This window comes from Pelophylax lessonae (assembly GCF_965119305.1).
Source record: "Pelophylax lessonae genome assembly, chromosome: 4".
Taxonomy (NCBI): Eukaryota; Metazoa; Chordata; class Amphibia; order Anura; family Ranidae; genus Pelophylax; species Pelophylax lessonae.
Window position 1 is genome coordinate 107,440,798 of NC_138771.1, and position 24,273 is coordinate 107,465,070.

Consider the following 24,273-nt stretch of genomic DNA (forward strand, 5'->3'; position numbering starts at 1 on the left):
CTGGAATCGCATATGACATGCTAACTGGAAGTGCCAACTCTAGATATTGATTCCTAATCTTTCATATATTCTCACTGCCCAATGTTCTCTGTTGTGGGCACAGGGGAAGGGAGAAAGCAAGTATGAATCTGACTGAATGTTGTATGACAGGTTCTATTTGTGTATTGTATTAAGGTTATGTTGGAACAATCTCTGCCTTAGGATTAGTGGGCGCTATGTGACTGTTATGTGGCGCATTTCCTTATGTATGTATGCTATTGCTCAACTGAGTTGAATTGCCAAACCATCAGGAGTAAGCACAATGGCGAAAGGTGGGTGTTCTAAGTTAGGGAGCTAGGGATGGGTGGCTGTTTTTTTTTTTCTGTTAAGGTAAAGTGTTGTTGTACTTTTAAGTTTACTAAGTTAAAAGTTTCACTTGATGAGACAACCGCAAAGAGTGTTGCACCTAAAAAGGTTTACCAAAGGAGTGCGTTGCTTCCTATTACAAGACTGAGAATGATGAAATGATATTAATTAAAGGCACATTTTCTCCCTCAGCACTGATTTGTCAGATTTCACTAAGTATGCCAACCGGATCTCTTCCAATATTTACAGGACAGAAGTAGTCAAGTATCTGCAGTAACGTTTGCTAATATCCTTGCAGTGTATGTGGGTGACCCTAAAGGGGTTCCATTCTAAATGCCCAAAATTATTTAGAACCCAAATTACAAAAGCAATTTTATTTTATTTTAAACAAACACTTCAGAAAAGCAAATTACACTAAGTGACTTTTCATTTGACAGATTGGCCATAGTGTTGTAGCAATGTGTCTTCCCACATATTTAGTGGTGGAAGACATTTGAAGATCATGGCTTCTTTGTGGTATACAATTCTGCTTGCTATAAACAGCTCAAAGTCCCAAATACAGGGCTTGGTTTAACATATGGTGGTCTTCTATACTGCCAAAAAGAGGGAGGTAGAAAATTCAGGATATGAAATAAGAACAAGCAGGTCTACATAGGAACAGTCAATATTACGGTTTGGGAGTATGAAATATTGATCGGTGGCTATTTTTGTTCAGAGATCCTCTGCAAGCACTGTTTCATATAGGAGTTCTTATCACGGATCTCAATCACTGCATCTCTGACCATCTCAATGAACATTTGTGGCCACAACTTTTGTAAAGATTCATTTTTCAAATTGATGTCAGTTGCCTCATTCACAAGGTCCTTTACATAGGAATGGCAGAAGGCTTTCTTCTCTGCAGTTTCCTGTAAGAGAAACATTGAGATACTGTAAGTGAAAGAATGGAGTGAAAATGGAAGCCAATGGATCAACATAATAGCTAGTCAACTAGTATTATTATAAAGAGGTCAGCAATGGCACCTCCCATATTTATTTAGGGAAAGGTGTATATTATTGGTTGCTTTTAAAGTGTACAGTAGATTGAGTGTAAGGGTCAGTTACTGACTGAATAGTTTTCAGGTGTAATAAATATTTTCTGTGTGTGACAGGTGTGTGCTAAAATATGGGGTAAAATTTACTGTGGACAAGTAGAGTTCTCAAATGTATCAACCGCCTTTACCATCTGCTGGTCATTCCACAGCACTGCAGCTCAATTTTCTGCAGAGCACATCTGTCTCAGTAGAAGTGTCTAAATTGTTTGCTGGACATTCAGCATGTGTCTGTCTGTTTGTATCTAGATAATGTAATTGCCTTTAAAGCTAAATGCATTCAGTAGATATTAAAAAGACTTTTGGTCTCCATGCTGTGCTACAAGTACCCAACAGCCTGCTGCCTTCCAACACTGACACACCCCCCTCAGACCAGCAATGGAATATAGAGGAGACTATGGTTTTGTGTGATTGCTGGATAAAATAGAAATAAAAGGTATTAAAATGTTATTTTGGGAAAATGTATATATAGTTATGAGACATGCATATCAATTGCTTTAGAAAAAAGTGCTTTAGGAGCAGCACGTTCATTTTCAAGTTTCCTCCAGTAAGTAATGCAGAGTATATTGCCTGGTTTTAGGGCAGCATAGTGGTGTAGTGGTTAGCACTTTCACCTTGCAGCAAGAGGGTCGCTGGTTCAAATCCCAACCACGACACTACCTGCCTGGAGTTTGCATGTTCTCCCCGTGCCTGCGTGGGTTTCCCCTGGGTACTCCGGTTTCCTCCCACACTCCAAAGACTCCAAAGGTAGGTTAATTGGATCCTGAATAAAAAAATTGGCCCTACTGTGTATGTATGCGAGTTAGGGACCTTAGATTGTAAGCTCCTTGAGGGCAGGGACTGATGTGAATGTGCAATGTATATGTAAAGCGCTGCGTAAATTGACAGCGCTATATAAGTACCTGAAATAAATAAATATATAAATACTGAAGTGGAAATATGACCAAAAAAGATTAAATAAATGACAGACCAATACTTTGAAATACACTTTTAATTAATCTTAGAATAAATATTAATAAATAATATTGTAGTCATTTTTTTTAATGAACCTTCTAGATGTATTTTGAAGTAATTTTTTAGAGCCGTTTTTAAAAAGGCACAGTCCTACCTAAAACAAGGCACCACAAGGCATCTGCGATTACCTAGTGTACATCTAGATGTTGGCTATTACCTACAATAACCACTTCTGTGTGCTGTTTCAGTCCATTTAATGTGGACTTATTTACTCCAACTTCTCTGCCCACCCTGTGGCTCACTATCTAATGGGCACTAACAGTGCCCTTGTTGGAAAACAGAATACTAGACAGCAGGCCTTTTTCTCAGAAAATAGTGCAGGAACTCAACCACAACCCCCTCCCCCCACACCCCCTCTCCCCCCCACACACACCCTCCAAAGCCCATCAAATAGTGGGTGTGGCCAAATTTTGCTAACAGCGGGAGGGTCCTAAAGGGACATTAAATACTAGGAGTGCATTACATACAGAGTACAGGGGTACGCTATGTACATAGTGCAGAGTTCAACCTTCTTCCACAGCTACTTACCTCTGCATCTCCCATCCACATCTCACTTTCACCCCTCTTCAACTCTGACCTCTGCATGCAACCTCCCCTACTCTTGAAAAGCTCCACCATCTTCCACATATCTTACTTTTGTTGCTGCAATAAACTGAAGCACCCAGCCGGCTCTAGTACCTCCCTGAACACTGTAAATGGCTCCTCCTCTCTCGCTTGCAGGGAGATCTTCCAGTGGGGGTGTCTGCATCCACAATGCATCCTGGGCACCTGTATCTCCCTTGTAACTCAGTGGGAGTTACTCCGGATATTATATCTGTGGGAGACAAGCTATCACTGGTAAACACAGAAGCCAGTACTAGAGTCGGCTGGGTGCTTCCAAGTGATAGTGGTGAGTAGGAAGAAGAGGGCCTAAGCCTGAGGTAGTGGAACTGAGTTCAACCACATTCAAGCTGAAAAAAAGCCCTGGTAGGCAGGCAGGTTTTAGTAATAGACAGCTCTGATGAGAGCCTCACCAGCAATACCAGTGCTCTTACTGGTTTGTAGGACAGTGGGTGGACTTATCTCCAGCAATGCAGGCTAATTTCCAAACTGAAAGTAGTCAAGCCCTTAGCTATAGAGCTCCCCCGGGATTGGAAGAGTTCACAAACAAGGGTTTTCAGGTCATGGTGCCTGCTTTTAAACAAGACTCTTTGTTTAAACTTTTAGCTGTTTTAATGTTTTAAAATGAAGTGTAATTTCACTTCTTGACAGTTTAATATTAGAACAAATAATACACATTTCAAAAATCACCTGGAATATGTTTCCCTAAACATTACTCAAATTTAACAATCTGATAATGGTTAGTTATTTTATATTGTATCAAAAACCATTAGACAGTGAAGAAAAGTCAATGGAGGATTTGTTTTGTTCCTGCCTAAAAGCATTAGATCATAGCTTGGATCATCCACAGTGAGCGTGAGAATTAACATGAAAAATACACAAAATCCTTTCCAGCAAATTATTATGGGAAAAGTTTTTTTCCTTTCACAAATAAACTCAACTGGGGATCCTCATTAACTGGGCTTTTTGTGGCAAATCATATTTACTTTGCTGTTTTATTGCTGATATGAAACAGGACTTAGCAGATTTTTACAAGTCCTTGAAAATTCTATGAAATCCGTTGCACAGCCAACTATGATATACTCTAGCAAATAATTAAAATATGAGCTGTGGACCTAAGCAAAGTAGGGATATGCTGATGTGTTCTAAGTCCCTAAAGTGAATGTAAAGTGTCGTATTTTTTTTTTTTTTAAATAACAAACATGTTATACTTACCTCTGTGCAGTTGGTTTTTCACAGGACAGCCTGGATCCTCCTCTTCTCAGGTGCCTCTTTGCTTATCCTGGCCCCTCCCTCCTGTGGAGTGCCCTTGCTAAGGGGGCACCCATTCAGACACAGAGCTGCCGTTCAGCCCCGCCCCTCTCTCTCCTGATTGGCTAACTGACTTTGACAGCAGCGGGAGCCAATGGCGCCGCTGATGTGTCTCAGTGAATCAGGATGGAGAATCCCGAACAGCCGAGGGACTCGTGGACATCGCTGGATAGAGATGGGGCTCAGGTAAGTAATAGGGGGTGCTGCTACACACAGAAGGCTTTTTTATCTTAATGCATAGAATGCATTAGATGTCAAAGCCTATGCAGCTGATGTAGTGTCCCAGGGATTTAAAATCCCTGCTCTTCTCCCCCTTCTTTCTGTAGGGCTGAATCAGAGCAATTCTGATTGGTCAAAGCGGTCACATGCCAGCACTGGCCAATAAGAATAGCTCTGATCCATGTCAGAAGCCCTACAGAAAGAAGGGGAAAAAGATTGGGGATTTTAATTTACTGGACCTAAACACTAGCTGCATGGAGCATGGGCACTGACAGCTAATCACCCAGGAAGGTAAGTGCAACAGAAACTGGGGGGGGGGGGGGGGTCTAGGGTGTTAGTAAATTGTAAAATATTGGATGAGAACCTTCTTCACTTAGCCAGAACACTGAAGATGGGTCGTGGATGGGTCTTCCAGCATGACAATAACCCAAAACATACTTCGGAGGCAACAAAAGAGTGGCTCAAGAAGAAGCACATTAAGGTCATGGAGAGGTCTAGCCAGTCTCCAGACCTTAATCCTATTAAAAAATTATGGAGGTAGCTGAAACTTCAAATTGCCAAGAGACAGCCAAGAAACCTTAAGGATTTAGAGAAGATATGTAAAGTAGAGTGGACCAAAATCCCTCCTAAAATGTTTGCAAACTTGGTCAGTAACTATAAGAAACGTCTTCCCTCTCTGATTGCCAACAATGGTTTCTCCACCAAGTATTAAGTAATGTTTTGCTTGGGGATCAAATAATTATTTTACTCACTGAACTGCAACTTAGTTTATAGTATTTGTTTTACGTTTTTTTTTTTTGGAGTTTTGGTTGATATTCTGTCTCTATCATTTAAAATACACCTATGATAAAAATTATAGACCCTTCAATTCTTTGTACGTGGGCAAACCTACAAATCTGCAGGGGATCAAATACAAGACCAATTCCAAAAAAAAGTTGAGACACTGTACAAATTGTGACTAAAAACAGAATGCAATGATGTGGAAGTTTCAAATTTCAATATTTTATTCAGAATACAACATAGGTGAAATATCAAATGTTTAAACTGAGAAAATGTATAATTTTAAGTGAAAAATAAGTCAATTTTAAATTTCATGGCATCAACACATCTAAAAAAAGTTGGGACAAGGCCATGTGTACCACTGTGAGGCATCCCCTCTTCTTTTTATAACAGTCTGCAAACGTCTGGGGACTGAGGAGACAAGTTACTCAAGTTTAGGAATAGGAATGTTGTCCCATTCTTGTCTAATACAGGCTTAGGTCTTCTTTGTCACATCTTCCTCTTTATGATGCGGCAAATGTTTTCTATGGGTGAAAGATCTGGACTGCAGGGTGGCCATTTCAGTACCCGAATCCTTCTTCTATGCAGCCATGATGTTGTAATTGATGCAGTATGTAGTCTGGCATTGTCATGTTGGAAAATGCAAGGTCTTCCCTGAAAGAGACGACACCTGGATGGGAGCATATGTTGTTCTAGAACTTGGATATACCTTTCAGCATTGATGGTGCCTTTCCAGGTGTGTAAGCTGCCCATGCCACATGCACTCATGCAACCCCATACCATCAGAGATGCAGGCTTCTGAACTGAGCGCTGATAACAACTTGGGTTGTCCTTGTCCTCTTTAGTCCAGATGACATGGCGTCCCAGTCTTCCAAAAAGAACTTCAAATTTTGATTCGTCTGACCACAGAACAGTTTTCCACTTTGCCACAGTCCATTTTAAATGAGCCTTGGCCCAGAGAAAACGCCTGCACCTCTGGATCATGTTTAGATATGGCTTCTTTTTTGGCCTATCGAGTTTTAGCCAGCAACGGCGAATGGCACGGTGGATTGTGTTCACCGACAATGTTTTCTGTAGGTATTCCTGAGCCCATGTTGTGATTTCCTTACAGTAGCATTACTGTATGTGATCCAGTATGGTTTTCTGGCCTTGACCGTTACGCACAGAGATTGTTCCAGATTCTCTGAATCTTTGGATGATATTATGCACTGTAGCTGATGATAACTTCAAACTCTTTGCAATTTTTATCTGAGAAACTCCTTTCTGATATTGCTCCGCTATTGGGGGAATTGGTGATCCTCTGCCCATCTTGAATTCTGAGAGACACTGCCACTCCGAGAGGCTCTTTTTATACCCAATAATGTTGCCAATTGACCTAATAAGTTGCAAATTGGTCCTCCAGCTGTTCCTTATATGTTCATTTAATTTTTTGCTACCTGTCCCAACTTTTTTGGAATGTGTAGCTCTCATGAAATCCAAAATGAGCCAATATTTGGCATGGCATTTCAAAATGTCTCACTTTCAACATTTGACATGTTATCTATATTATAGTGTGAATAAAATATATACGTTTTTGAGATTTGTAAATGAGCCCATTCCTTTTTTAATTTGTACAGTGTCCCAATTTTTTTGGAACTGGGTTGTACCTATTTTCCCCACTGTAAATACTTTATAAATCCAATCAGACCTAAACATATCTTCAGCTGTAATGGGCAAATTTTGTGGGGCTTCGATCCCAGGGTATATGACCTAAACCAAGCATCAGGTCATCTGACATAAGCCTAATTTTGAGCGAATAGTATCACAACATGCGAATATACGTTTACAGAGGGTGCCATAGCTACTTAGTTTATCGGCTGTCTATGTTTAGAGAAAATAGACTGCATTGCCCTTTCAAAGGTATTATTAGTCAGGAAGCCAACTGTGTGTAAAAAATGTTCTTCAATGAAGAATTATTTTCTATACAACTAGACATTGTTCAGGTTTCCTTATTCAGAGGAGAATGTTTACACATGGTTATGTGGTTGATGTTAGCATGTACCTTTTGGTATTATTACACTGTATCAAGTTCTCTCTGACACAATGCAGACAAATACACGATGTTCCTGCGCCTTCATAGAGCTATTTGTATATAATTTACCTTTGTGTTGAGTGTTTATGCTTTTTCTTTCCACTCCTTTTTCTTTTCTTTATGCATTCTCTATCCTTGCTTAACCCTGATCATGCCTCTATTCATTACTTAAAACAATATTCTTTAAGATTTAAGATTAGTTATTATACCAGACAAGCAAGACCACCTAGTTCAAAAGGTTTGCAGAGCTATCTTTTATAATGATGTGATCTTACTTTATCCCATTCCTTATTTAACAACTACAAAAATGTAGTATTTTGAATAGCCTATTTTACATCACAAAATGTGTATTGATTTTTTTATACAGTAAAGAGAATGGAAAATATCCAACTCTCCAATCAGAGAATGCATTGCATTCATTCAAAAAATGCAATTGTTGAGTGGCCAACCTCCTGTGTTCAGAATGCATCAGGAAAGCTGCTCAGCATGGGACCTAGAAGCTAGTGGAGATCACTGGAGTGGTGGTTAGTTCAGTGATTTCCAGCTGGGGGGGGGGGGGGGGATCAGCCAGGTATATATACATAGTTACATTGGTCCAAATTAAGCCAGTTTAACTATGTAAAAACATACCATACCTGGAATTAATTGTTAATGCTGTCTGTGCCATAATTTGGGAGATTTCCTCCTATGTCCTGCTTATTAAAGAAGGGGTAGACAGGCCAGGAAGAGAAGATCTCACAGCTGTTCATTTGAGGGGTTTTAGGCGAGACAGAAAATTAAAAAATTAAAAATGAGAAAAGAAAAACTAGGAAAACAAGCAGCAATAGAAACACCTTTCCTGGTAAAGTGAGGACAGTTTGTAACCTCTGTCATTATTTTATTGCTGTCTGTATCCTTTTACAGGGGATGTCCCCCCCACTTCCTCTCTAAGTGACTGATGTCAGACAGGGGAGGAAGAGAAATCTCCTGTATGAGGCCAAATACAGCATTAATATTGACACTACTGTATCATGTTTTGGATAGACTGGAAATTAATTAGAACACTTATTTAGTTTTTATTGCCGTATGTGTCCCCATTATGGAGATTCACGCTCTCTATTTGTGATGTTTACCATTATGATTGAAAGTGAAAATAAAAGAAAATCCCAAAATATTGGGTTTCCCCAGAGAATAGGGGCAAATTGTGCTAATGGTGACACTAGTTATAGGTGACATGGGATAGGGGGGAGCTAAGGGATTCTCCTAATTTTCAAGGATTTCTGGTCTCTGGTCAGGAAGTGAAGATACATCTTCTCAACTGGGACACCAAAGGCAAAAAATAAATCTGCAGGGGTTATAACCCTCCCTCACTCATTTCAAAATGAAAAAAACATTGTTTGCCTATAGTTCTACTTTAACGTGCACTGCTAATGCCTACCTTCCCACGCTCTACCACTGCTATGTTCACCCACTGGAGCTCTGGGTAGAAAGCCCCATATAAGCTCAGTGTTAAAGCCTACACAGGTCTAAGGACTTTACCCCTGCCCCCACATGACAGTGGTTGGGATTGGCCACTGGCTGTTCAGATATTGAGTACTGCTTTTTTGGGTGAGGAGAAGAGGGTAACCTGCTTCTCCGTACCTAGAAAGATTGTGTTTTACAGTCTTACAGCTGTGGCAGATGGGTCAGGCAACTTCACTCTAGGGGGTGGTCTATTAGGTAGACTTGTTACTAACCCTTGAAGGGAAGTGCTATAATTTCAAAATTCCCATCTAAAATAATCTTCGGTAGAGTAGTAAAGAACAATATGCACTGATTTAAAAAATGCAAACACTGAACATTGATAAATGAAATACCAATGATTAATTTGAATACACTGTAATAATATTTCCCCTTGTCAAAAAAAAAAAACAGAAAAAAGCATAGTATTAAAAAATATAATTCTGCACGTAATTATACAAATCTGGAAAAAGCATCAAATGCACTAGAAATTCATATAGTTTAGCAGCTGGCAGTGATCATTGTGTTCTGCAGGTGGGAAAGGCTCCCAGTGTTCCCTGCCGGCAGAACACAATAGCATTGTTGGAGGGAAAAGGGCAATTTTCTTCTTTCCCTCAACCTGTAGTTGAAAGAAAGAAAATTGCATAATGTGTGGCCGGCCTTAGTTGTGTGCAGGGTATTTTTATTTGTGCTCCCAGGAGCAGCGCAGTATCCATTTGCTTTTTCCGATACAGGGATGGAGACGCTGGGCATACCTGCCGGTGTCTCATTTAAAGTCCCACATAGTCTATGTAACCAGGGATGGAGGCACCTCGCCTACAGGCTGGTGCTTCATTTAAAGTCCCACCGTGCGATTTTCGTGCGTTTTTGGTGGATGCAGTCTGATTTGACCCCAGTTTTTTTCATATACAGGGATGGAGACCATAGCATGACCTGCTTGTCTCATGTAAAGTCCCAAATATTTTATGAAATTAGGGATGGAGGCACTGAGCTATACAGGCAAATTGCCTCATATAATGTCCCAATCTGTGTTTTACACTGCATCCGCCAAGGGATTGGAGGTGTATGCTTCTCAGCTGGTCGTTTTCCGTTTGTACCATCTTAAGAACATTGCTATTAGAGCATTGAGATACTAGACCAGTCATGGATGGAGGTGGGTTGGGGGAAGTTTGGGCTGCTCCCTCCCACCTGCCTCCTATCCATCCATTAGCAGCCATGTGCTCCCAGAGTGGAGACACTCAAATTTAAAAGTGTTAGGGGCTGCAGATATAACAGGGTGCCGTGTCGTGGCTCTGCAGCTTACACATGCGTTTGCAAATGCGTGTCAACTATACCCCTGTTCTTTATTTATATCGAGACAGGTCTACTTGGTTGGTGGCAGACTGGAGGGTGAGTACATCAGGCTGGGGGCTGGCTGGCTTCCATGCACCTCTTTTAATCCTTTTCAATTTGTTTTTTCATTTGCTTATCTGGTGTGTCAGTGGGGTTGAGGTTCTCAGAATCGAGAAAGAGAATCCAATTCACCAAGTGGCTCCTGCAGGGATAATAAAAATATACAAACCCTTTTTTTTTCTTTTTTATACACAGGGTAGGCAGGATAGTTAGGAGGAGGGGGGGAGCGAACATTTTTAAATTAGTGTTTTATAGCTGAATTCCACTTTAAGGTCACATGTTCTTCAGCAGATGTGATGCAAAGCAGGGCATCCCATCTCTTTACAGGGTTAAACATTTTTCAGCGCTGGTCTTTTTTAAATAAGGATATATCAATCCAACTAATTACCTCTAACTTCTCATTTAGCAGATCCTGTGGAATGTATTGTAATGTTGCTCTGCTTGGAGTCTCCACTCCTCTCTTGCTCTCATTACTTTCTTCATTAACAAGCAGACTCTTCTTTGTCTTTCCATCCCCAAGTTGGTGAAATGTTTTTTTCCTAAAGAAGTTGTATAAATATTGTAAAACAAAATATACAGGGGGTCATTTAGGGGTAGAACAGACATTTTCCTATAAAATAAGAAGTGGGTAATATGGACAGCTATAGAAGAATTAATCCTAGCATTATATGCAATTATTAGGCCAATGTAAGAGTTAAAGGAATTTTGTCATGGATGGATGTCAAGCTAATCCTTTGTTTTCTTAGTTACCCAGATCAGGATTTCACTTTTGTTCAAGGTCAGTGACCCCAGAGACTGCCAGGCAATTAGCATATTCAAAAGAAGATCAGCCCCCTTGTCATAGTGTCAATTTTTTTTACAGCCCCCGCCTTCCACTTATGAACACAATTACACACATGCATAGGTAAAAATGATCACATATTAGAGATCACATATGATTAGCTGAATCCCAGAGTGAAAGCAATAATTCTAGGGCCAATACTTAAAATGAATACTAAACTTAGGACCTGTAATTGGGTTAAAACATCCCCTGTTAAAATAAAAAAATAAAAAACATCCCCTTAAACATTTTGGGTATTATAGTTTGAAGCAATTTTGAAGCCACACACAAATTTTTACTACCGTCACTAAACCCACAACAGTTAAATCAGTCTGTATATGCAGTAATGAAGTTCATATTCCCATCGCACACCTTCCTGGATATAGGCACATCTGTTGTGGGTGCTGAAGCGATCACCGGCTGGACACTGGATCTATCACAGCTACATACATATTCACCAGCACACCATGGATTCCCTGCGTGACTCCGAAACTTTTCACTGTTTCTGATGTGATCTTCTCTGCAATAAAAAGCTTTTGGACTGCTTTTGCAAGATCCATGATGTGCTGGCGAATATGTATGTACCTGTATATACAGTAAAGCATGCTTGTTATACTCACTGTGGAACCTAAGAGGTTAATCCTCCGCATTGTGTAAAAAGGCTGTTTGATCCTGTCATCCCTGATCCTCCCCTTCTTCCACTGTCCCCAATATATCTCCTGATAGTACAGAGCCTTTGAAATCACTCTGCACATGCTCAGTTTGGTGTATATTGCTAGAGAGTTTTTTATTTTCTTGGGAGGGTGCATGTGATCGGCACAGGGCCAAGCAGCACTGTCCAGATAGAGGGTCAGGGGTCCTACAGTCTCAGAGGACAGTCAGAGGAGAATGAAAACTCCTCCTACAAGCTTTAACCAGACACTGAGAGACTGTTATATACTGATAAGAAAAGGTATTTAGCAGTTCATATTTACTAAAATAATTGCATTTCAATGTTCTGTGTACTGTGGAGGACCAGATATAGTGAATGCAGAGTCCTGGGTTTAGTAACACTTTCGGTTTGACATATTTGGAATCCATTTACTTGATTCAGTCTCGTCTGTTATATTGTACAGAACGTGTGAATATTTTATTGTACTTCTTGCATCTCAAATCTCAATTACAGAAAGTGAAGGGAAATGTTCTAAGCAGAACACAGACAGGGAAAAATAACCCAATATGAATCAACAAATATGTAAAGCTGAACTCTGGGATAAGCAAATATTGTCTAATACAAAAGCCATGAGTATTCTTCCTGGAATCTTGGTGTCCTTTGTGTCTTTCTTCCAGATCAGTGTGAAACTTTGCCCATTTGTTGAAACTTCCATACATAAAGACCAGTCACTGCTGCCCTCTCTCCTTGTGCAGGATGACTGGTCTTGTTCCTGAATCCTCCAATAGTTTTCTCCAGGCAGCCTGTAGTGGGTGGGGTCTCCTGGGCCCCTCCCACAGCTCTGCTCTCGTCACAGTAATGATGTCACTTCTACTTTTACATATTATCTAGGTTTGCAAAGGCATTTTGCACAAAGTGGATTTAAAGCTTTTTGTGGCTATTGAGGAATATATTTAAACAAATAAGCTTTAAGATTTCATATATGTTTTTATGTCTGTTTTGCAGCCCAGAGGAAGGGGGTTTTCTTTCAGCCCCCTAATTAAGTTGGTTGTTCTGTGTTGTCTCCTTGTAAACAAATGTCAATATTAAAAAGGTCTGGACTCTCCGACCTTTTGTTTGGGGCTCTCTTAGTATTTTTCTATGTGAATGTTCAAACCTGGCCTGCCAGAGACATTATGCCTTATCACAATTTGATTGATCTACTGATAGTTTCTAATCCAGTGCCTCATTTTCGCATGTTTCAGGAAAAATAACCAGAATTCTAAGGCCTTCATGTTATCTGTGACAATCATGATTTTTTGGTAAAAAAATAAAAAAAAGAACAAATGAACCACTGAGCTACAGCAAGCATTTACAAACCACTTCCCAAGCTTCCATTAGTATGCCTGAATCCCTCAAAGCATCCTCCAGCTCCAGCCTGGGAGAGCTGAGTCAGATCCTAATGGGAGTTCTGGCTGTTGCTTAATACAAACTATTAGGAGGCTTCGGCAAACATACAAGCTGCTTGAAGCCTATTGAAGGATTGCTGAAGCCTGCCAAAAGAAAATTTAAATTGATAGCAGTTAGGATACTGTATGTGTTCTAAACTTTGAACTAGAGCTGAACAGCGCTTTAAATGTTTTAAGAAAGTTGACATAAAAAAAAAAAAAAACAATAATTAAATACATGGTTCCTAAAATACCATAGATACATAGCTACTCATCAAACTGTCTATTCCCAAAGGGAAGAGCACTCCCCTAATGCAGGTTTTACAATTTTTACTTCCAGTATATTAAAAATTAAAACATTTTACCCCTGTGTTTGCCCAGGAGCTAGCTCCATTCATTTGGTTGCTGCATATTTCAGACAAGCTGCATGTTAACCTATCAACATATGTGAAGGAAACATGAATTCTGTTAATGCTGATTATGTTAAAATTGCATATCTATGATAAATGTTGTGTTTCTAATGGAGGATTTTTTTTCTATATTTAGTCTGTTACTGTTCCATCCTGAAGAAGCAGACTTGATCCGTGAAACGCGTTGAACAGTGGGAGGACGCTCCACCATGGGCTAGGACTCCCTGTTATCTATACCATAATAATATACTGGGAATAAAAATTGTAAAACTGCATTAGAGTGTTGTTGGGGCTAAGTGCTCCTCCTTTGGAAGCAGACTGTTTGATAAGTAGCTTTGTATCTATTTTATAATATTATTTGATATTTTAGGATTATTTAGGATCCATGTATTTTTAATTATGTCCCCTTATGGAATCTTTAAAGTTACAGATGTGTTACTTGGTTGGCAACTTCTTTATAGGTATATCAAGAAAGTTTAAACTCCGTGAAAGCTTTGCAAATGTTTCCTATACACATGGTTACTTAATACACTATATACCTGGTATCTCCAAGCAGTGCAGTGAGCCTATACTGCGGTAACTCTGATGATGCAATGTAGGCAAGGATTCCAAAGAGCCTTTCAGACATAATGACATCATTCTGAGTGACCTGTCAAAGAACATAATAAACATTTTGCAGTTGAAAACAGAGTAATCAGAGTAACAGTAGATCATTATTACGGGAAAAATAAAAGATAACGATTTCATCAACACAACAAAGTCTGAACAGTGGGAAAGCAATATTTCATGAAGACAATAGATTTTTTCTTTAATGTATAAATAAATGATTAGGAATGAGATAATTAACCAATTAAGGACCAAGAATATTTATGGCACATGTTGTTTACAAGTTAAAAATCAGTATTTTTTGCTAGAAAATTACTTAGAACCCCCAAACATTATATATATTTTTAGCAAAGACTCTGGAGAATAAAATGTGGGTAGTTTTTTGTTACGCGGTATTTGCGCAGCAGTCTTTCAAATGCAATTTTTTTGGAAAAAATACACTTCACTGAGTTTTGTATATTGTGAAAGATGATGTCACGCTGAGTAAATAGATACCTACATGTTATGGTTTAAAATTGACACACTCGTGGAATGCCGACAAATTACAGTACTTAAAAATCTCCACAGATGATGCTTTAAAATCTTTTTACCGGTTATCAGTTTAGAGTTAACGAGCAATAATTTTTCTAGAATTATTGCTCTTGCTCTGACAATCGCATCAATACCTCACATGTGTGATTTGAACACCGTTTACATTTGTGGACGCAACTTACGTATGCGGTATGCGTTATCTTTGGTGTGTGAGCTCACGGGGATGCTTTAAAATGTCCCCCCCCCATTTATTTATTTTTAACAATGTTCTTTAAAAAAAAAAAATATATATATATATATATATATAGATATGTCTGATCACTTTTATTGCTGACCCCAAACCCCTCCAATATACTTCAAATTATTCAAAACGCCAAAATAGGCATTTTTGAATACTGTCAGTTTTTTTAAATCGCGCCCTTAGAAACTGAGTAAACTGGAAGTGACGTTGTGACATCGCTTCCGGGTTACTTGATCCGAGACCCGATCTAAGCCGAACCTGGCTTCATTCAGGACTCTAACCAACCGGCGGATGTGCCGGCTGGTTGCTCGGGTTACCCCGTGGCTCAGGAGACCCAGGCAGATCGGCAAAAGGCGGCGGGACATCCCCTCTTGCTCGCTGGGCTATCGGCTGACCATACTGCCGATGTATCGCTTTGTACACCACAATACACAGAGTGAGTATCAATCACTAAGCTCACAATGGCAAATGCTCATTGGCCAGCGTGACCATACTGACCAACGGGAGGGAAGAGCTTTATTTTTTTGGCACACCATACCAGAGGAAGTCTCAGATGTGCTTCTAATTGGTCAGCATTTTAATATGGCTGTGCTGACCTGCAAGAAGCACTTCTTTCTTCTGGCACACCTTACTGAAAGAAGAGGCCACAGATGTGCTTCTTATTGGTCAGCTCAGTCACCTGAAGCATTTGCTATAACGATGGATACTCACTCCAGGGCTAGGTATCCAGTACAGAAGCTACACCAGCAGCATGTGACATCATGGCCGTCATGTGCAAAGGGATCTGGAAGGTTGGCCAGGATAATTGGAGTTTGTGAATTTACCCTTTACCCATTTGCTGCCAGAGCAGTTTTTGCGTTTTTTGTACATGTTTAAAAAATTGTATTTTGCCCTGAAGACTTCATAAAACCCCCAAAGCATTATATATTTTCTTACAGCAGACACCCTACAGAATAAAATAGTGGTATTTTAGTTTCTTTTAAGTTACACGGTATAAACGCAAAAGTCCAGGAAACACAAAACGTTCAGTAAGAAATACACTAAAGTTAATTTTAGGGCACACAAATGCAATAAAATACCCAATTTTTGAGTAAAAATATAAAGTTAATCTTAGGGCACACAAATGTAATATATTACAAAATTTTTTGGTAAAAAATAAAGTTGCGCCAAGAAAATAAATACCCAATATGTCAAACCTGCATGTGAAATGGCGACAAACTTCAGTACAATATATTTTCCAAAAGTGACACTTTAAAAGCCCCTGTAGATCATCAGTTTAGTTACCCACGAGATCTGGTAATAAAATAATTTCTCTTACTCTGGCATGCACAGCGATATGTAACACATATAGCACAATCAACATTTTTATGCATAGGCGTCCCAGGCAGGTGCATTTACGTTCATATGCATGTGTATATGGGAGTGGGGTGGGACCCTACGCTTTTTGGGGGTGGGTGATATAATGTGCTTGGATGTAACTTTCTTTTTTTACAATGTTTGTTACTTAGCTTTATTTTTTATCACATAGGGGACAAAAATGTGATGATTTTTTGATGACAGGCTCTATTTAATGAGACAACAGGCACCTAAATATAGTAAGTGGGAAGCCAGGTTTTCCCTCTGGGAGATTCCCCTTTACCTCCTGTTCTAAAAACTTCAGTTTTATTAAATAAGTAGCACTTTTTTGTATTTAAAATGAGGTATTTTCTCATACACTATTTTAATAAATAAACATAAATCCAGTTGTATGATCCTACTTACCTCATTATCATTGATTTTTTGGATGTTGAAGTGGTTCAGTCTAAAAAGAACATAATACTTCCACAGAGTAAAGTTAACTACAGGGTTTCCCTGAGGATCCACAGTCAACTGATCAAGTCGACGCAGCTGAGCTAATGCATTGAATTGATTCAAGGTGGTTAGATTTGTTTCTTTGAATTTAAGGTGCTGAAAAGGAAGATTCAAATTAATTCAAATTAAAATAAAATGATTAATATACCCACAGCTACAGTTATTTAATAATAAACAATAAACAAAGACATTACTTCTAATCTGGTATGACCATACTATAATGATATTAGCCTACTATATAAAAAATACAATATAGGGAAATAGAAGATCCAGCTGCACATAAAAAACACAAATGTCCTAGGTTTACCAATTAAGGTTCTGCAGTGATCAGGAAAATGGCGCCATCAGCTTTGAAACTACAAAATGCATATCACCAGCCCATCAAATGTTCCCTTAAGCTGAATTCTTTGGGAACAATCAAAACTACCCTTGCAGTGGGGCTGCACCTGTACTGCAAGGGTTAAATGCTAATTATTGTTTAGTGTACCATTAAAAAGCAGTTTTGGTTACCCCTCCCTACCCCAGCAGCCAGCGCCCTTCTCTCCAAAGCTCCGTGTTGTGGGTGGTCCCTTTATATCCTAACATACAATGCAGAATTACTGGTCTTGCATTGTATGTGAAGACCCCAGTGTGACTAATGGACAGAGCACCAAAGGGAAAAGGCTCCAGGGGACTGGAGAGGTGAAAGCCTGTGAGAGTGAGGGATATGCTATGTAAAAGGTACCCTAGCAAAAACAAGCACTTAACCCTTGCATTGTGGGGGTAACCGCACTGCAAGGTTAGTTTAGAATGTTTCCCATTTAAACTGACTTTATTGTAAAGTCACCAGTGGAAGCAACATTTTGACACTGAGGTCAAGCAGGGTCCTTGTCGAACAGTGACAATGCCTAACAAAGGGACCCCTGCATGGCTCCAAAATGTTAAACATTAGTTGTACTGGGTTTGCAATAAAACCAGAATAAGCAACAGGTGTGCTGGTAATATGTGATCTACTATACACAATAGAGTGAATAAAGCAAATATCACGTCTAAAGGTAAACATGCCCAGTCCCATAGAGGGTCCTACAAGATAGTTAAAAATGCAATACAGTGTTCAGAAAAATCTTACATTTAAAGTGTAAGTTCACCTTTACAGCAAATCTGTAAGGTGACCTTACACTGGACCCCCTTCCCATCCCGCTGGGCCCGATGTACTGTAGTCCCGCAATTCTGCGAAAACTACCATTCAAACAACTCTGCATCCACTGACTCCCTTTAGTCCAATGCTGTTCTAGCGTTTTCTCCATTTAAACACATACCTAATCCAGCAGAACAAAATTCAAAATAAGTATGAGTAAAGCGGTAAGAAGAATACATTTTCTTGGACATTAACTGCATTGTAATTGTACACCTCTATAATGATTCCTCTTCTGGTGCCTTCTACATTTTGATGCAAATATGAGGAAAAAGAGGTTTTTACAGGTTTTCTAAATGCAATACATGAACTATAAAGATCGCTTAAATCAACTGTGTAACCTGTGCACTATAGTGAATACAGAGACCAGAAAATACAACTGTATAGAAATGCACCATTATAATGACCCTTGATGGTTCCTCATGGTTTTGCTGCTTTACTCATAATTACTGACAACATTCTTTTTTCCTTTCAGCTGGTTTATGCATGCATTTTAGCGGTGCAATCATCAGATAAAACTGGAACAGAGGGAGTTATAGGTGCAGAAGTTTTTGACAGATTGTTTTCAGGAAGCCTGGGGACATCAACTTCCCAATGTGCAATGGAAGCAAGTAAGTTGCATAAGTTGCTTGTACCAATTTATTTATTAGGGTGCAATTTAATAATTTGTTGGCTTTGTGGCTATACTGATGCATTGATATGCATTGTTTAGGCCTGCTTTAGAGTACATGCAGCAAAGCTTATGCATAGTACAGCTGTGGCCAAACGTTTTGTGAATTACGCAAATATTATTTAATTTCCAAAAAGTCTGCTGCCTCAGTTTTTATAATGGCAATTTGAATATACTTCAGAATGTTATGAGGAGTGATCAGATGAATATCAATTAATTGTTTTGCCATGACAATGAACTTAATCCCATAAAAAACATTTCCACTGCATTTGTAAAAAAGGCTTCAGGGTGCCCAAGAATGTCCTTCAGGAATGGCAGCAGGCATATCTGCATGCACAGTGAGGTAAAGACTTTTGGAGGATGTCAAGAAGGGCAGCAAAGAAGCCACTTCTCTACAGGAAAAACATCAGGGACAGACTTATATTCCTCAAAATGTACAGGGATTGGTCTGCTGAGGACTGGGGTAAAGTCATTTTCTCTGATGAATCCACTTTCCGATTGTTTGGGGATCCAGAAAAAGCCTTGTCCAGAGAAGAAAAGGAGAGCGCTACCATCAGTCCTGTGTCATGCCAACAGTAAAGTATCCTGAGACCATTCATGTGTGGTGTTGCTTCTCAACCAAGGGAGTGTACTCACTCACAATTTTGCCTAAGAACACAGCCATGAATAAAGGATGGTACAAAAACATCCTCCGAGAGCAATTTCTCCCAACCATCCAAGAACAGTTCGTTGACGAACAATGCCTTTTCCAGCATGATGGATAACATTTCCATAAGGCAAAGTTGATAACGAAGTGGCTTGACATCAAAATTTTGGGTCCATGGTCAGGAAACGCCCCAGACCTTAATCCCGTTGAGAACTTGTGGCTAATCCTCAAGAGGAGGGTGAACAAAAAAAACCCCACAAATTCTGACAAACTCCAAGGATTGATTATGCAAGTATGGGTGCCATCAGCCAGGATGTGGTCCAGAAGTTGATGGACAGCATGCCCGTGGTGAATTGTAGAGATCTTGAAAAAGAAGGGTCCACACTGCAAATATTGACTCTTTGCATAAACGTAATATAATTGTCAATTAAAACCTTTGACACTTATGAAATGCTTGTAATTATACTTTAGTATACCATAGTAACATCTGACTAAAAGATCTAAAAACAAAAGCAGCAGACATTGTAAAAAATATTTGTACCATTCTCAAAATTTTTGGCCACGGCTATAAATTTATGCTTGTTTATTAAGAATAAAGTGCAAACTGATTTAAGCCATCATATTTTAGGTAACCATTGTCAGTTTAGTGAAAATTTTGTTCTAATTAATTACTACGGGCTACTGTGCTTTGTTCTGTGACTGACTTAAAGCTGAACTCCAGACACAAAAACCCATTTAAATGTAATCCTCAATACCTACAAAGGATATAAATCCATTTTGTGTGCGCCAAAATACCTTTGAATGCCCGGATATTACCTTGTAAATGTAGCAGTGACATCATCACTGTCCTGCACATAGTTTGTGCAGAGAGCAGGGCTGTGGGAGGGACCCAACAGATCCAACCACTACAGGTTGCCTACAAAAAACTTTAAGAGGGGGCGGATACAAGACCAGTCACCCTGCACAAGGACAAAGCACAGCAGTGACCAGTCTTTATTACAGGAAGCTCTTGCACAGAGGTAAAGTATCATGCTGGATTACTGCACAAATCTATCCTGGGATTCAGCTTTGAATTCCCGACATTGTTTTATTTCTGGAAATTAGGATAATACAAGGGCTGTGCTGAACGTAGTACATAAGTGGGCATAACTTTTTTCATTAACTTACACAGGTTGTTTAAATTTCACATTTTGGTAGGGTAACTCCTAGGCCCCTTTCACATGGAGCGGAATCCATCCAAGCGGATCCGCCTGCTCAGAGGGGTATCTCACTGCTGATCCATGCTGAGCAGGCAGACGACCGGTTCATGTCCACTCCGCTATGCAGAGCAGACACAAACAGTCCGCTGTTATCAATGGGGTGGTCGGATGGAAATGGACTGCCTGTACCTTTCCATCTGATTGTCATACAATCCGCCGGACAGATGGCAAACATATCCCTATCTGTCTATTTTTAGCAGACCGGACCAGATCAGATCTGATGCCGACAGGCGATAGCGGACACATGTCCAGTACTCGCCAAAATCTTGGAGGCATTAAGGGCTCTGTGTCAATATGTGACTTGAGCCGATTTACCCCACTTGGTTGCCCGTTACGTCAGGACCCCTGTCACTGTCAATGGACATGCATATTAATGCTAACCATTGGTAAACAATATGTATATGTGAGTCTCCTAGCCACTGCTTTTTTCTATGTTTGTGGTTAGTGACTCTAATAATATATTTTTTGATTATTAATTTTGTATGTCTTGTCGCTTAGAATCATAAAACAGGTCACAAACACTATCGGTCCCTGAAGAAGCCTAGTATGTCGGCGAAACATGTAGGACCCTGGTGACCCTCACTACTGCGTTTTTGATTCATATGTATTATTTTTAACACTTTACATGTTTGTGATGTAATTGTTGCATCATCTATTTTAAACATACCTTGTTATGTATTTTTCAATAAAGTTGTCATATTTTTTACTTCTTGGTCTGCAATACTTGTGTTCACCACCTTATATCCATGCCTATAAAGTCCCATACCTTTGGTGGGTGTCTGCCTGTACACTTCCCACACACATTGTGTGTATGCTGGTAGGTACTGGCATCCCCACTTTTAGTTTTTTCTAGTTCACAAAGGGATGTGGCAGTGATAGGTGGTTTCTAGTGTACCAGTGTGTGCCATATATGTGTATAGTGGACACGTGTGGTAGTCCGATCAGGTCTGCCTGAAAAATGGACTGATGGACTTGATCGGTCCGCTGGTGTGAAAGGGGCATTACTCTATAGTAACTCCTTTTTTCATTGCAGGGAAATAATGGATTGCAAGCAGAAGCTATGTGACATCATTGAGTTCTTGACTAAGGTGTGCAGGCTCTCCGACATTCACAGAAGGCTACAGAATATTTATGGCGATAACACCACTGACGAGAGCAATGTCTTGTCTTGTTTGGTGACTCTTGTCAAAAGTGTCATCTCTGCAAACATTCTGCAGCCTTCTGTAGATGTTAGGACAGCCTGCACCCCTTCTTCATCAGCAAATCAATGATAGTACTTTGCTTCTGTTTGGAATCATTATTTACCTGCATTGAAAAAAAAGAAGAGGTGTTGCTATCAAGAGAAAGTTACTCTACCAACATGTGAAATTTGAATGACTTGTGTAAGTTAATAGAAAGGTTATGCCCACTGTTGATTTGCTTTTGGTACAGCCCTCGTATTATAAATGGTAAAAGCTTAATTTAAAGAAAAAAGAAAAACTAGCTGGTCATGACAGTCAGATTTCTGTTAGGTTTGCTCCTACCATAATATTTGGAAGTTTGAGTTTTATTTTTGGTAGAACTTGTACTATATCCTCAAAATGTACGAAAGTGAAGGAGATTGTGTTGAGAGAGCCTGATGTTTGAACACTCCATGTCCTGTCCAAAGATTCCAGAGCTCCCAATCCATACAGACACAAGGTATCTCCTTCCAATTCCACAAGATGGGAATCCACCACAGAAAGGGCTTGTACAGCACTGCTCAGCACAGTGTCAAGTGATCTGGAGTGAAAGATTACAACCAAACACATTAAGCAACAGGTTTCTATTCATGATCTTAATAAACTGTAAACTAAATAAACTGCGAAAATATAATTTATTTATTGCTGTCTATGTATTCTTGGAGAGTTTGCAGCCCATAAGTGTTTTTTCTTTTTTGCTTTGTGTCCAGACTGGAAAGATCTCCCTTCCCGGTGGCAACATTTTGGGTGGTGCATGAAATGAAAAGAACATTTTCCAACCAGGACACAAAGCAATACAACATTTTTTCAGTACACTGGATGGAGGCATTCATTCTTTTATTTTTGTTGTGTCCCAATTTGAGATCTTCTCTCACTTGCTGTCAAAGTGACAACATTGCCACCAGGAAGTGGGAGGAATTTTTCTATCAGGGCCATATGCAACAATAACAAACTGACAAAGAATCTAACCCTTACCCAAATGTATCCAAACAGAAACAAAATTTAGTTGGAATTCCATTTTAAAGAGCAACTCGAGTCAATCTGTACAATTCATTAACGTGTTAAAGTCAGAGAGCCCCTTTTTGTTTTGTAGTACCCAGCAAATACTTTATGGCTTTAGACTCTTCTAGATAAGACAGCAGGCTTGTAACATGAATCCTTACAGCCAATGCTCCATGATGATAGTGTCACAAGTTAGCCTATAGTTTTGTCTGTATATTCTTACCTCCTTGCTGCAGTGCTTCTGTTTTGCCTCCCTTCACATGTGGTATTTGGGCTTCTCTGTTTCCTATGGGCGTCGCCTGCTCCACTGTGGGTTATATCCTGTTCCTGTCAATAACTTCCTGGGTCACCTCCCTGTTTGCTTCCCTATATATACACATGCACAGTGCACTGTTCCTTGCTTGAGCAACTTCGCTGTTCTCTGAGCTCCCATCCGTGTATCCCTTGGCCATTGTATCTGATCTCCTGTGTACCGACCCGGCTTTGTTTCTCCGTCTACATTTGTCTGCTGCCTGTCCTGACCTCAGCTTGTCTCTTGGATCTCCTTATAGTCTCCTGTTTACCCTGCACACGCCAGCGGTCTCCACATTCTCAGCTGGGCCTACCTGGGGGCCGCGACCTGGTTACAGTCTGCTGCAAGTCCATCCCCACCATCAGGGGCCCTGGTAAAGAAGCAGGCTGGGGCTTAGACTCCGCGCCCTGGGGAATCCTGAGCTGGGGATCTATAAGGGCTCACTACCACAGACCCGTTGGCAGATAGTACACCAGATGTTTATTTCATGACCATGACAACACAAGCACTACCTGAGATTTTTGTATTATTAGATGTAGCATTCATTTAATTGGGTTTGCAATAAGAATCCAACATGTGTAATCAATATGAGATGCCAAGGTAAAAACAGAAACAAAATCTGAATGAGATTGGATAGCCCTTTCTGGTATAGGATTCAACTGAGCAGTTTATTTTAAGAGAATAAAAAAAAACAGATGTAGACCTTACACCTGGGTAGGCTGAAAAGGACCATATAGAGAGCAGAACCTAAATAGCTAGACTTTTTAAATAAGAGCCCCCACACAGACCTTTAATCTGTGGTCACACTCAATGCTAAGGGAATACAAAATCCAGGCTCGGAAGTGGGATAACATTGGGATGATTGAAGTTGTAGACAAGCTGTGAGCCAAAGATCCCAAACGGACTTCGGCAGCAGAGGTGCATAATAATGATGTGTAGGTTCCATTGACCTAGGTACAATAGAGTACAATGTCTTAATTAAGCAAAATAAGTACACAATGGCAGCCAAGGTCCTAAAAGGATGGCACACTGGAACTTGGGATACCAACAGAAACTCATGGTATACACACTGATGCAAATTTTTATTTTCCCAGACACTACTAACAAAGGCTTGGTTTTACTACAACAATACTCCACCTGCCTAAAATATACGTTTGAAACATTGGGTAGTAA

At 39.8% G+C, this 24,273-nt stretch overlaps 1 protein-coding gene across 1 annotated transcript in view; it reads right to left on the reverse strand.

Moving 5' to 3' along the window:
• Positions 1 to 704: 704 nt before the first annotated feature.
• The window catches only part of LRRC49 (leucine rich repeat containing 49), a 202,688-nt gene continuing 179,119 nt past the window's right edge, over positions 705 to 24,273 (reverse strand). Inside the window, exons 13-17 of the mRNA XM_082256059.1 lie at positions 22,110 to 22,347; positions 16,748 to 16,933; positions 14,148 to 14,257; positions 10,688 to 10,838; positions 705 to 1,250 (exon numbers count right to left, since the gene is read on the reverse strand). Coding sequence (XP_082112185.1) covers positions 1,047 to 1,250; positions 10,688 to 10,838; positions 14,148 to 14,257; positions 16,748 to 16,933; positions 22,110 to 22,347 — 889 coding nt within the window. The 3' untranslated portion in view covers positions 705 to 1,046. The remainder of the gene's footprint in view (positions 1,251 to 10,687; positions 10,839 to 14,147; positions 14,258 to 16,747; positions 16,934 to 22,109; positions 22,348 to 24,273) is intronic.